This window comes from Eschrichtius robustus, chromosome 2, assembly GCF_028021215.1.
Source record: "Eschrichtius robustus isolate mEscRob2 chromosome 2, mEscRob2.pri, whole genome shotgun sequence".
Classification (NCBI taxonomy): Eukaryota; Metazoa; Chordata; class Mammalia; order Artiodactyla; family Eschrichtiidae; genus Eschrichtius; species Eschrichtius robustus.
Window position 1 is genome coordinate 105,193,526 of NC_090825.1, and position 13,501 is coordinate 105,207,026.

The following is a 13,501-nucleotide window of genomic DNA, read 5'->3' on the forward strand; positions in this document are numbered from 1 at the left end:
ACTCCTAGACACTAAGACCTTTGTAAAGTCAGAAAAGGTGGACTGTGGAACCTAATAGCCCGTGTATTTCTGCAGAGCTGACACATTTTGGAGAGGGTCTGCAGTTCCCTGGGCATCGCTATTTAGAGCCGATTTCTCATGACTGTAGCCTCCGTGGCAAGGAGCCTCCGGCTGGCAGCCTGCAAGATCCTGCATGTGCGTGGCTGGGAGGGATGGCGTCCAACCAGGTCCAATCCTGGTCCCAACCTCTCTACCTAAAATAATCCCGAACCCCGTCCCCACCCACTGACCCACTCCCCATCCCACTTGAGCCTTCAGAATCACAACCTGTAATTCTGATCCAGCACGAGGGCTGCCTGCTCTGTGGCTGGTCTGCAGGGAGCTTCTGGGAAGACATTGGATGAAAGCGGAGAGGAAGCATGTGCCGATTCCCTTCCCCAGGTTGCTTCCTCCTCTGGGCCTTTCGGCCTGAGGACACCCCCCGGGAGGGCAGGTTGAGGACAGAGGTTTTGTGCGTACCAGGCCTCTCCGTAAGCTGCGTGAAGCTTTGAGGCGAGGCAGACCCGGGCCGGGCCCAGGCCAGTGCCAAGAGGGGAATGAGAGGCCCCGGGGTAGGGAGCCTCCAGCCGGCTGGGGCCCCAGTGCAGGTAGCCAGGCTGCCGGTTCATTTCCATTTTCTCCTTTGGCTTCTCCACGTCCTCAGATGAGTTACTTTCACTGAAAATAAAATGACTGCGGCTACAGCCCAGCCGCACGCAAGTGGCCACCCTGGGTGCTCAGGGCACAGGGAGGGAGACCTGGACACGAAAGACAAATACACGCAACTTCCAAGACATGCCATTTATTTTTCCTTAATTGGGTTTTACAGCTCGTCTGAGCTTCTGCTCAGTTCTCTGAGGAGCTGGATAATTCGTGTGAACGCTCTGTGTTCCTGTCCTTCCCCAGAAGAGAAACAGGCAGGCACGTGAGTACACACAGGGGCCAGTGAGAGTGCCCTGCACTTGATTCTGTTGTTACTTTCCTCTCTGGCTTCACTGTGACACACGTTTGTCTCCATCTAATATTCTCAAGAAAAATGGTCCAGACAGGATACGGCGAGGGACGCGGGGAGAGGACTGTGTAAAGGGGTCGGTGGAGGGAAGCAGTGAACCCGTAGGATCATTTACCTGCCCCTCCTCGCTCCTTTTCCTGTTTCATTCTGGATCTTTCAAAGAGAAAGAAGCAGAGAGAGCGAGAGAGAACAAGGCTAGCAGGACCACCAGTAACTTGTGCAGCACCCCGGTTAGCAAACGCATCCGCCTTCGGACAGGTGCTGCGTGGCTTGTTGACATACGCAGAGCCTGGACCGAAGCTCCCGCTGCCTCTGTCCTCCTGGCTGGTGTCTTGTGCTTATGCTGCAGTTCCTGGACTCTCTCGCCTTGAATGACCTCAGGGTTAAAGGGCCAAGAGGGGATGAAGTGTCCTCCAAGAGCTTTCAGAACCCCAGATGGGCCCTGGTGCTGTGGAGATAAGAGTCTCTCACTGGGCAGGGAGGCACTGATGCCTCCCCTGGCTGCCAGGGTGTCCTGCCCACCACCCCACATGCAACCCACTCCTTGCGCGTGGACTCTGCTTAATTTCCCAGGGTGGAAGTGTGCTCTGGGGGGAGAGAGGCGTGGCCCAGGCACAGCACTACCGTGCCAACCTTCCCAGCCCGGAAGCCCCAGCGAGCTGCCGGGGAGGGACCTGCCTGCCTTTTTCTTAAAATTATTTTATTTTATTTTATTATTTTATGGCTGTGTTGGGTCTTGGTTTCTGTGCGAGGGCTTTCTCTAGTTGTGGCAAGCGGGGGCCACTCCTCATCGCCGGGCACGGGCCTCTCACTATCGCGGCCTCTCTTGCTGCGGAGCACAGGCTCCAGACGCGCAGGCTCAGTAATTGTGGCTCACGGGCCCAGTTGCTCCGTGGCATGTGGGATCTTCCCAGACCAGGGCTCGAACCTGTGTCCCCTGCATTGGCAGGCAGACTCTCAACCACTGCGCCACCAGGGAAGCCCCCTGCCTGCTTTTGATATTTTGCTGCATTACATCTCATCTCATGAACCAAGACAGCAGGGTTTTTCTGCAGCCAACCTCAGCAGGAAATGATCCTGGGAATCTACGGCTTCCTTAATTCATGGAAAAAACAGGGAGCAGAAAGGGCATGGTTCTCTCATGAATGTTTGCACCACTCCGTTGAGAGGCTGGTTGACCTGACAGCTCGGGGACCAAGGCTGGGTGGGCATCGTTTGTCAACTATATTACTGGGTTGCAATTCACACGCGACCAAGCTGGACTCTTGGCTCTGGAAATTTAATGTGTGACAGCTGCGTGCAGCCAGTGGTGTCCAGCATTTTAGAAAGGTCAATTAAGAAACAGTTGATGGTGGCGCAGCTAACGACAGCCCAGAGGGGTGAGCAGGGCCGAGCAAACAGAAGGGCTGAGACGTATATTACTGGAATTGAAGTGTCAAAGTGAAGCGTGGTGGGGGGAGACCTATTGTCACAGGCCATAAAGCACATCTGAGTTTTGCAGCGGAGAGCAGTACAGCTGTTTCTCTCCCCTGGCAGCGCGGGGATCGGTCTGTGAACGGAGGGCTTGCCAGACAAAGGCGACACCTGCATCAGCTTGATCAATCTGCAGACAAAAATCGTTACCGTCCTCACTGCCTGTTCCTTTGCACCTCCTGGAGCATGAGGCAGACGCTGGAGTGATAGTTGCAATGTGGGTCATGTTCTAGAAATCCATATTTTAAGCATTCCCCAAAGCTGGGCTCCGCCTTCTCTTCTGGGCTGTGGGCAGGTGGGCGGATGGGAGCCTGAGTGCCAATCTGAGCGAGTGCTCTCCTCAGACAGCATGTCTGCTCCCTGGCTTCAGTGGACACACAAAGGCAGGGAGCAGTCTAGACCCCTTACACTGCGATGGATAAACGAGGGACATGGAGCCCTTGGAAAAAGCCTATTTCAGTCTGTGACAGAATTGGCTCATGGTTGGGGGAAGGCACTGCGTGGGCCTTTTTTTTTTTTTTTTTTGGGAAATCAGACAAAGGGGTCTTAGACTACTCGGACAGGCTTTTTTTGGCCACATCTACCTGTCGAGCCGGAAATTTGGCAGAGCAATGGGAATGCTAATTGATATGCAAAACAGGGTCCAGGGTTCCTAGAAATGTCTAATGATCCTCCAGTTCAATGCGAATGAAGAATTAAGACATGTGCTAAATGAAATGGGAATAGGAGCACCAACCTTCTTGCTTTTGCTTTTTTTTCCCTTTTTCAAATCTACTTTGGGAAACTTCACAGGTTTTGTGATTAAAAAAAATAGTATTGCAATCAGTGGGGGTTTGTCTTTCACACACTGGATATTTATTATTAGAAAATAGCTTCTATCAGCTGTCATTACCAAACAAGTTGAAAGGAGCGTGCTTCTCACCATAAATTGTTTTTCTCCTTAATGAAATTTAAATAAACAGTTCACTGTGGGGAGAGTTGCCACGCTTGTTTTTCCTTTAAAAACTGAATAATTAAATGAAGTTTAGTACAAAACATCCTTCAAATATGACTTGTCCTGCAGCCGTTACGGTGTCCCCTTGAGTAAGGGACATGGAAGAGATGGAAAAGACCACTCAAGCTATCAAATTACCCCAAAGAATCTACAGTAGAAACTGGGCAACAAACCAACGAACCCAAACAAAACCCATCCAAACCAACCATGAAATCAGTTTTAACACTGGCTTTTCAACTTCGATTATCATCTAAGTTTAATATATATATACATATATCTATATATATATATTTGAAATAGTAATAAAAAAGGAAGAATTGAATTGCATCCTTAGCAGGACAACCTTCCTCATATGTTAAAGAGGTGTTCAGAAAATTCCATACAGTATCTGCTAAATAAACATGTTTGGCAGCTTAGCAAATATCATATGATTGCAGCATCCATGATTTGAAGTCAGAGAGCGATTTGCTTTCTTCAGGCAGAGTCTGTTGCTCAGGGCGACGTGATAACATGGCTCTGGATGTTCTTCGACTCACGGGCTCGAGGAAGGGTCTCGGGGTGGCTCAGTGCATGGCCCCAGTGCAGAAACTTCCAAACCCCAAACAACAAAGCAACCAACCAAACACACGAACATCAAACAATCGTCTCCTTTGAGTTCCTCTTGACAGAGTGGAGGCCCAGCAAGGACTTCTGGTTAGAAGGGACGTTGACAGACTTTGGAATGAGGAGAATCACCCTCTGATTGGTCCGACGCCATTCATTGTACAATCGACAGTGGTACCTAAATGACACCTGGGGTCAGGAGAGGAAGAATAAGGGAAGGTTTCAGGTAAGCGGAAGCTGATTATCAATCCAAACAACATACACGCCATTTAAAACAGCTCCAAACAGCAGTACAGCGGGGCAGGAGCCGGGGGGGAAACTGCTGTAGCAGGCAGCTGAGTGCTGGGAGACTGGCCCCAGCCATAGTGCACCCACGTGTGAACAAGGGGCAGGTCTCCCTCGTGCCTCTTCAAACTGGGTAAAATCAGAGTATTAATAGGAAATGAGGTTCCTCCCGAGTTTGGATTTATTTTCAGGATAGTGGTCTGGGCCCCAAAGTATCAGTGGGGAAGAAAGTTGGCTGGGGGCAGTGGGCAGAGTAGGTATGGCGCCAGCCCTTGCCCAGCTGCGGGACTAGGCAATGTGCCTTTCTGGTCGTCAAGTTTCTCTCTGTTAAATGAGAGGGATGCTGGGGCTTCACGCACCCTTCTGTAGGTTGGACACTGCACAACTCGAAGGACCCCATTCACGGTATGATAGGAAGGGCACCCTTCGTACTGTGCTGTGGACAAACTGAACAACTGTACTTGGCGGCCCCTGTGGGTGATCCCCATTGCCTCCAGCTCAGTCCTTCCATGGCGTCCAGTGGGGAAGCTTCGGCATGGGCACCAACTCTGCTGATGAGTTCTTCCTGAGCCAGTGCCTGTGCCCACCTCAGCGTGGCATCAGTGCCCTGTACACCACGGCACTTGTTTCTCTCTCACCCTGCACTAGAAGCATGTTGAGGGCAGGTCTTGTGTTGTATTCATCTTTGCATGCTGTGTACCTATCATAGTGTCTGGCGCTTAGGAAGCTGCTTAGTTAAGTTTACCGAGTGAATGGATGAGTGACTAAGTATCCCGTACCTTCTAACTGCAACACTGCTTTAGATTTAGGCCTCTCTTACATGATACAGGACAGCACGAGCAGTAAACTCATCATCAATTGTGACATAGCTTGCCCCCAAAGTGCTTGCTTCTTGTGTAAATATACTGGAATGAGATGCTTACATCTGTGGTTTGCTTTGGAGAAGGCTGGCACAAAGCACTGATGAACCACACAGGAAATTCAAATAATCTGTTCTTCTGAAGATGTACAAACTGCCTTTAAAAGTGGAAGCAGGTTCTAGTTTGAGAATATCCAGATAACTAGGTAAGTGTTGGGGAGGAAGGTGCCCATGACCTGAGAGTGACAAATTATCCAGGTATGGGCTGTTTAACCACCTGGGTTGTGTGGGTCATGCTGACACTGGTACAGGGTCTCCGTTGGTCAAAGAGTGGGCTGACCCTGTGGTTTGAGCTCGGTGTTGCTGGAAGTGGAGGAGAATGCAGGCCCTTGATCAGAAAGCGCTTGTTTGTCTTCACGGCAGGATCGTGAAATCCAAGGCCACTCACTTAGATTTCTGAGGCTAGAAAGCAGATGCCACAGGCTGAATGCCAGAGACATTTGAGTATGAAAATAAAAGCTTTTAAACTCACACAGATGTGCTTTTCTCCAAGAGGCTCTGAACATGCCAAAGTGGAACAGAGGTTTTTTTCTCCTTTTTTTTTTTTTTTTTTTTTAAGCTTGATTCTCTTATATCTGTTCTGTTCTGTCCTGCTGCTGCTTGGTGCTACTCATGAATGTAAGAGGCAGGCTGGAAAGCGTGCTGTTCAGGGCCAAGGGCAGGGAAGGGGTAGGAAACAGACAAGTACTAATGAAGAGCTGAGGCAGTACAAGAAGTCTGGAATCTGGAAATATTACAGGAAAGCTGGATTTGAAATCAAGAGTCCCTTCGCCTGGGATGCGCATGCTTGGCGTCTTCAGTAAGCAGCAGAAGCAGCCGCAGCTGTGCGCAGTAGGGAGCAGCCCGAGGGCTGCGGGCGGGTGCACCGGGCTGAAGCCCCATCCTCTACTGATGTCTCCGCGACTTTGGGAGGGTTGTTTGCTGCCTCCAAGTCCCGGTGTCCTCGTTTGTAAAACGTGAATAATGATATCAGAGATAATGCATAAAAAGCACTTAGCACAGTGCCACTGCCACACGTTAGTGTTCTTGGCCTGTCATTTCTGATGGGTTAAATCTGGAAAAGAAGATAACTTTGTGACACTCCTTCTTGGATACAGGAAACTGGGGGCAAAAAGAAAAAGAGAGGCTGGGCTGTTTCCTTGAAAGCCCTGCTCTCAGTGTGCCCGTGGAGGCCGTACCACCTGGGAGCTTGTTAGAATGTCGCACCTGTGGGATCCGCCCAGACTTAAGGAATCAGAGCGTGCATTTTACCAAGATCCCCTGGTGATTCGCATGTACGTTCAAGCCTGTGAAGCACGGGGGAACGTGGGGAGTCCATGACTTAGCAGGTCTCCTGGTTCCTTGGCCGGGAAGTACAAAAATCAGCCTGCTCGTTCGGACAAACGAACGAGATCTTATTACGCATTAATCTATCTTGATTGCTGTTCACCACCATGTCTGCAGGCAAATTCAACCAATAAGAAGAAAGCATCATGAAGATGACGCTGCATCGGGGAAAATAAAGGAAGGTAGGTGCAGGGCAGAGGGACCATGGGTTTGCAGTCGCCCTGGGTAGTCCTGGCTTTGGTCTCTAGGAGGGCCAAGACACTCCCTCCCCTTGGGGGAACAGAAGAGGGATAAAGCAGGTTTGATTTAGAGCAATAAAGAGGCAGTGAGGAAAAAATAAACAACATGAAGGAAGAAGAAGCTATGGCAATAGTAACGCTGGGAGCTTCATTTAGATATTTCTTAAATTTCTGAGGTTTTAAAGAAAGAGGGTGAAAAAAGAGCACAGGGCCACTATTCTAAAAACACTACTCTTCATGGGATGGGTTTCTTGAAGTGTCTTCATGTCTTCATCCAAAGGCTATTTATTAACCTCCTGTCACGGGCAAGGTCTGCACAGAGAGTTGCGGTCACGTGCATGGCACACAGAGGGCTGGAGCATATTAGCATCACCTCTCCCTGAGGGAGGTGATGGGCTGCACTGAAGCTTTGCTGTAAAGTCACAGCAGGCTTTGGGAAATCTCCTTACGAATTTTGATTCTGCCCTCTCGGGAGTTTATGGTGCGACCGAAGCATATTGATGGGGCCAGGGCTTTGGAAGCTGCCTTCCCAGAACTGGGCCAGCTCACTGACCTGTGATGGCACCGTGGAAGAGAAGAGGGCGGCGCGGGTGTGAATCAGCCACACCAGGTCGTGCTGGACACCCTCGGGGTGTGTCTAGACCCGCCCCGCAGTGAGCCTTGCCGGGTCAGTGTTCTGTGGGAGCTTCCCCCTTCGTAAAGAGATTTTAAATGATTAACCCGTGGGACTGGGAGTCAGCCAGAGGAGCCGGATCATCATTCATTTCATCCTGTGATTTAACTGGTTTCTGGGCTGGGCACTGGTTGCATCAGCGACGTGGTGGATGGTGGTACCTCCTGGGGCTCACTGCACGTGGGCATCGCTACACTGGGCTAATGCAGATCCTACGTGGACACTTTCTAAATGCTTCATGTGGACTCAGTTCTCGCCTACTCTTCTCGGGTCTGTCCACGGGCTTCAAATGGTTTGTGACATGCACAGTGATGTTTCTGGGGCACCTTTCCCCTCCCCCCCCCCAGCTCTCAGGGAGGAGGTGGTCGAGGTCTTGGCCTCCTGGGTCCCAGACACCTGTGTTTCCGCACAGTAGGTTCCAGAAGGCAGAACTCCCCGAGTCTGCGTCAAGCCGGGGCCCTGGTGGAGGCAAGGAGCTCCAAAGGCACCCGTAGGCGAGCAGCACGGGTGCGGGTCCCTCCTGACAGCACCCGGCGAGGCCCTTCCAGGAGGGCTCCTCCGAGAAGCCGGGCTGGGACTGACACTGTGTTTGTTTATCTAAGACATTTTCACAGCATATTCTCCTTAAGCTTGACAGCTTGTTTACAGTGGGTTTCTGCTGGAGGGCAGTTTCCAAGTGCTGTCGGCTTCTGAATTACGGCTCTTGATAGGGTCGCTCGGTACTGCATTTATCTGGGAAGGAGTTAGTCTAGATTCGATAACCTGCTGCTGAGCTATGGCCACGCATTTTTCACACCAAAGGGGAGAAGCGCCCTTCTTTCCCTCCAGCTGCTCGGCATTTTACAGGGAGCCGGGGGGCAGTGCGGGATGTGCAGGAGCACAGCAGTCAGAGGAAGAAAACCCGTCCTCTGCCAGGTGCTCTGATGGATGTTCCCGAAGTTATCCCACCTCATCCTCACAATAGCACATTGGCCCAGGGGTTAGCAGTCGCTTCCCCAAGTTTCTGCATTAGGAGAAGGATGCTCAGAAAGGTTAGGGACCTGTTTGAAGTTACACAGCTATCAGGATGCTAAATCTTGGGTTTAAACACAGAGCCTTTGGATTCTGAAGGGATGTGCTTTTTACCACGCAGCACTGCCTTTTGGAAGCATTTCTGGAACGACGTATGTTATCAGTCTCCTGAAAGAGCCACTCTGGGGACCCTTCCCTCCCAAATTTTCCTTTCACCTGGGATGAAATAGGATCACATCCATGTTTTCTCTAGGTAATCTCTTTTTTTCTTTCCCTCTTTTGCCCACCCCCCTCTTTTTTTCTTTCTTGTTAGGTGTGTGCTTTACAAAGCAGATTTTCAAAAAGGCCTTAAGTTGGTTTGAATGCCCAGCATTTAAGTCTATATCTTCATCCGTCCTTCATCTTAGGCACTTGTATAAGAAAAATCAGAGACTAGCAAACCTCTAAACATGGTAAAAACTTACACTTAATTATTTTCCAAAGCGCTTTCCCATGGACACTTTCACTTCAATCTCGTAAGACCAGGGGAAGTTGGCAGGATGGGTATTAATCTCATCCCCACTTTACAGATGAGGACACTGAGGCTCAGCGAAGTGAAATGACTTCCCAAGGTGGTTCAGTAGTTAGACAGTAGTAGACAGACAATTTCTTTCTTTCTTTTCTTTTTTTTTTGTTGGCCATGCCACACAGCTTGTGGGATCTTAGTTCCCCGACCAGGGATTGAATGTGGGCCCTCAGCAATGAAAGCTCTGAGTCCTAACCACTGGACAGCCAGGGTATTCCCTAATTTCTTATTTTTAATCCTCTTCCCATCACCGTGTCCTTGTGGCTTCTGAGTCAGCCTGGTTGCTTGATTCACAATGAATCAGGACACACTTTGGAAGCATAGACATTTAAAGGAGACAGTAATAGTTTTGCTTGGGGGCTTCATTAGGCTGGGAACAGAATGCCTACCTTAACCAGAGGCCTCTGATAAAGCTCCAAGCATCGGAACACTACCTGCTTACCAAGGCTCCTGTCATGCCCCTCTCACTGAGACTGAAATGTGTCCCCCATTTATTGTCTGAAATCTCCCCTTGAGAGGAGGCAAAGAGCTGGACAAGAGGGAAACGCGATGAGCAGGGGGTTGCGGTTGGTCAGTGTGGCAGGAATGGCAGCTGGTGGCGCAGGACTCGGGAGACAGAGCAAGGGAGCAAGTGTGAGCACTAGAAGCTTCTACATGCGACACTGTGCTGCGGGCGTGGGAATGGGACAGTCTAGACAGGAAATACATATTGAATAACAATGGAATGTGCTCGGATTAGAGATGAGCAGGCACAGAAGAGTCATGCCAGGAAGCAGGGGGCTCGGTTTCTGAAAACCTAGAGGATCGTGACATTCTTCCCTGCAGGTCTCAGAGGGAAGCATCGAGAGACGGCAGGTGCTGTGCTTTGTGGGCTCTGCCAACTGGTACCCGAGCAATCATGGGGTTAAAACTATAAAGAACCAGAGAGGGTTAAAGATTTTCCCCTCATATACAGCAGGAACACTTATTGGGAAATGGTTTTTCTTTAGTGACAGCTTCTCAGCTAGATGAATTAGTGTTTTTATGGGCAGCAGAGTCAATATCCCAACCCAGAATAATCATCAGACGAAGTGAAGCTCCACGTCCAACAAGGACTTTAGGCCGCGTCAGGACATAAAAAGAAAATAACCAGCAGGAGGATTCATGATCTGTGCAGGCAGCGACAGCAACGGTGGCCAAGTGCATCATTCACCATACATCACAATCCCGGCAAGAGTGAGGAGCATAAACGAGAGAAAGAAAACGCCAGGCCTCCTCACAGATGGAGTCCTTGGCTATAAGAGGAGAGGGATGTCTGGGGTGCATGTCTTTGAGGAACTCTCAGAAGCTGGGGCTTTTTCTTTACTTCATCTCCTCTTCCCAGCAGTGCACATACACGTACACACACACACACACACACACACACACACATTCACGTGCGGTAGTAGATCGAATCACACACTCTCGCCAGCATTTGAAGGTCTGTCTGCTCCCGGGTGGGGGAGATGAGCTACAGACAAGAGGGAAGGCTGTGCCAGCTGGGGGGCTGCCAGCTCCCGCCGACCTAACTCCCGGGCCCTGGGCCATACTTACTAGTGTCCAAAAGAGGTAAATAGTGAAGAGTGCGACAGTGAGTGCAATTAGTCCGACGGCTTCGAGCCGACTGCTAAAGTGCAGGTGGTCCACAGCGCCCCGTAGGCAGAGCCAGCCCGAGATGGTAGCCAGAGGAGTGATGAACAAGAAGCACACCATGTCTCCAAACAGAGTCCGCTTCTCGTGCTGGGGGCCTGGATTTCTGAGCCACTGCCAAGGGAAGGGAGACAGAGAAAAGCAAGGACAGGGTTAAATGCCAGGGAGGAGTGAAGACACACTACTCTGAGGTTGTCCTTGTCTTCAGCATCTGGAAAAAGGCACTTCTGACCTGTTCTGAGATCACACAGAAGCATTAAGGGCTCATTCCCATGCCCTGTCCCATGAACAGTAGTGATTATGATGTGAGTAAAATATGACAATAGTGATTATGATGATAGAAATAGTAATAATAATAATAAAAGCATCCTCGCTGTAGATGTCCTGCTGGTTTTGAAAAGAGTTCAATGATTATTATTTTGATATCACAGTGACCCTATGTGGAAGGCAGAGAGGACCTTATTTTTGGAAGGTCACTGAGGTGCAGGAGGTACTGTCATGTGCCAGAGCCTTCCTGTGTCTTGACCCTGGGAATGTGTGCAGGAAAGGGTTAACTCAGCAGGCCCAGGTTGCTCAAATCCTGCACATTCCCAAGAAAGACCTGTTTTTTAAGACTGGCTCCTAAGAGAAGAGCTCTGAGTCCTTGTAATAATGTGCCTCATAAGAGCGTTTTTGTATGCCTGAGGCCTCGGGCCACATGGTGCCAGTGTAAGCAGATAGTTTATGCCAACAGTGTGATTTATGCTGAACACCTATTTTTGTTGTAGGGGCTGGAGTCAGAGTGGTTTGAGGTCTTTCGTGCAGGTGCCGCATGTCTTCTGTGACTGACCCCAGTAAACACCCTGGACACTGAGGCTCGGGTGAGCATCCCTGACAGATAACGCTTTGCATACGTTGTTACAAATTGTTGCTAGAAAAATTAAGCACATCTGTGTGATATTACTTGGAGGGGACATCTGGGAGCTTGTGCCTTGTTTCTCTCGGACGTTGCCCCATGCACTTTCTCCCTTTGCTGGTTTTAACTGGTATCCCTCTGTTGTAATTAACCGTAACCATGAGTCTAAGAGCTTTTCTAAGAGCTTTGTGGGTCCTTCTAGTCAATCACTGAGTCTGAGGGTGGTCTTGGGGAATGACACTCATCTGACTCCATGAGTCTTGTAATGCCCCGGCCTTATGTTTTAGGACCCTGAACCTCCTACGCAGGACCATCTCTGACATCTTAATTGTGCTACCATCTTGACTGAACCAACTCCAGAAAGGGTGGGGAAAACGTCAGCTTGTTGAAAGACTAGAGATGAGCATTCCTGCAGGACGGGAAAGAGGGTTGTTGTCCTCCCACTTGGGGGACTGCTAAATGTCTGCTGAGATGTTTTCCATAATCCATTCTAGGAAATGGCATGCTTACCTATTGGTGTCAGAGCATAGTGGTAATGAAGCCAGGTGGCTTTCCTTTGGATTAGCATGGAAATGTGCCCAAGTAATTTGACATTCCCATCTCACTATCCCTTGTAGTAATGACAGAGGCCAAGGAGTCCAGGGAAGGAGTGAGGTCACACACAGATGATAGGGTGAGGTGGGAGAGACACTGGCTGGCTGGCTTCCATCTCATCTCGGGGTCTAGCAGTGCTGTGGGCTGCTGAGCAGATACCCCGAGGGGCCAGCACAGCGTCTCCTACAAAACCGCTGGTGGGAGGGAAAGGACCATGACAGGGGAGGCAAGAGTGGATGGAACTGACTGGAGAGAGGGGGAAGGCCAAACTCAGGGCAGAGACAAGGGACATACGAGCTGCGAAGAAGGCGAGCAAGTTGAGGCAAGAGCTGTGTAAGGGCCAACAAAGGCCTCAAGGAGTGAGCACAAGAGATGGGAGGTCAAAGGCACAGAAGACAGTTTTCTGGAATGTTCCCTCCCTTGAATGTTTGCCTGAGGCGAATAGTAAATGACCCCGAATGCCTAAATTACCCCTTTCCAGTGACAATCCACTTTAAAAATGGGCTGAGATGCTGAAAGAAGTCACCTCAGCTCAAAAATGGAGCTGAATACATATTAAAACACAGATTATGGGGAGTTGACTGGTCTGTGAATATAAACGCAGTGTTATAAAAATTTAATACAATACCAAAATGATCAAGTGCAAACAGTATTAACCCTGCTACGTGTTGTCGTGCTACCTCATCTGGGCAGCTTCAAAGAAATTCAAAGAGCTCTTAGTTATTAACGTTTTCTTATCTAAATACTGGCACTATCTCTGTGGAGAGTAGAAATGAGGCCTTGTCATCCCAACTTTACAGAGGCTCAGCGAGGGAGAATGACTGCTCCAGGTGATACTGAGAAGGGTATCAGAATCTCTCCACTCTTATTCAGATGTCCTGTCAGTAAAATATTTGAAAATTGAAATTGCAAGACATTAAGAAGTCCAGATTCTTTAACAACAGTGCCGACCTAGCAGCGGCCCGACCCCCTGTGCTCTCTCCCTCACCCCCTGACAGCTTAGATTTTCCCTGGAAGCAGATCTGGGAGCCTGGCCTACTTTTCTCTGTGTCCCCACTTGTTGCAACATAGTAGGTTCTCAATAACTACACGACAGATGTGCACAGACAAGCTTACCTCATTGGCTAAGACTCCCCTCAGTTTCTGTTCCTTGGGAATTCTGAGTACGTTTTATTAAAACTAACTTAGCACTTTATGTGGCCCTT

General features: G+C 49.6%; 1 protein-coding gene across 2 annotated transcripts in view; it reads right to left on the reverse strand.

Annotated features, from left to right (window-relative positions):
* Nucleotides 1-3,383: 3,383 nt before the first annotated feature.
* Nucleotides 3,384-13,501, reverse strand: part of MARCHF3 (membrane associated ring-CH-type finger 3) — a 148,783-nt gene continuing 138,665 nt past the window's right edge. The window contains exons 4-5 of one of the 2 annotated variants that reach the window (XM_068534384.1): nt 10,712-10,921; nt 3,384-4,310 (exon numbers count right to left, since the gene is read on the reverse strand). In XM_068534384.1, the coding sequence (XP_068390485.1) occupies nt 4,152-4,310; nt 10,712-10,921 (369 nt within the window). In that variant the 3' untranslated portion in view covers nt 3,384-4,151. Of the gene's footprint in view, nt 4,311-6,354; nt 6,380-10,711; nt 10,922-13,501 lie in introns of those variants that run through there. The other variant, XM_068534385.1, reaches the window with a different exon arrangement.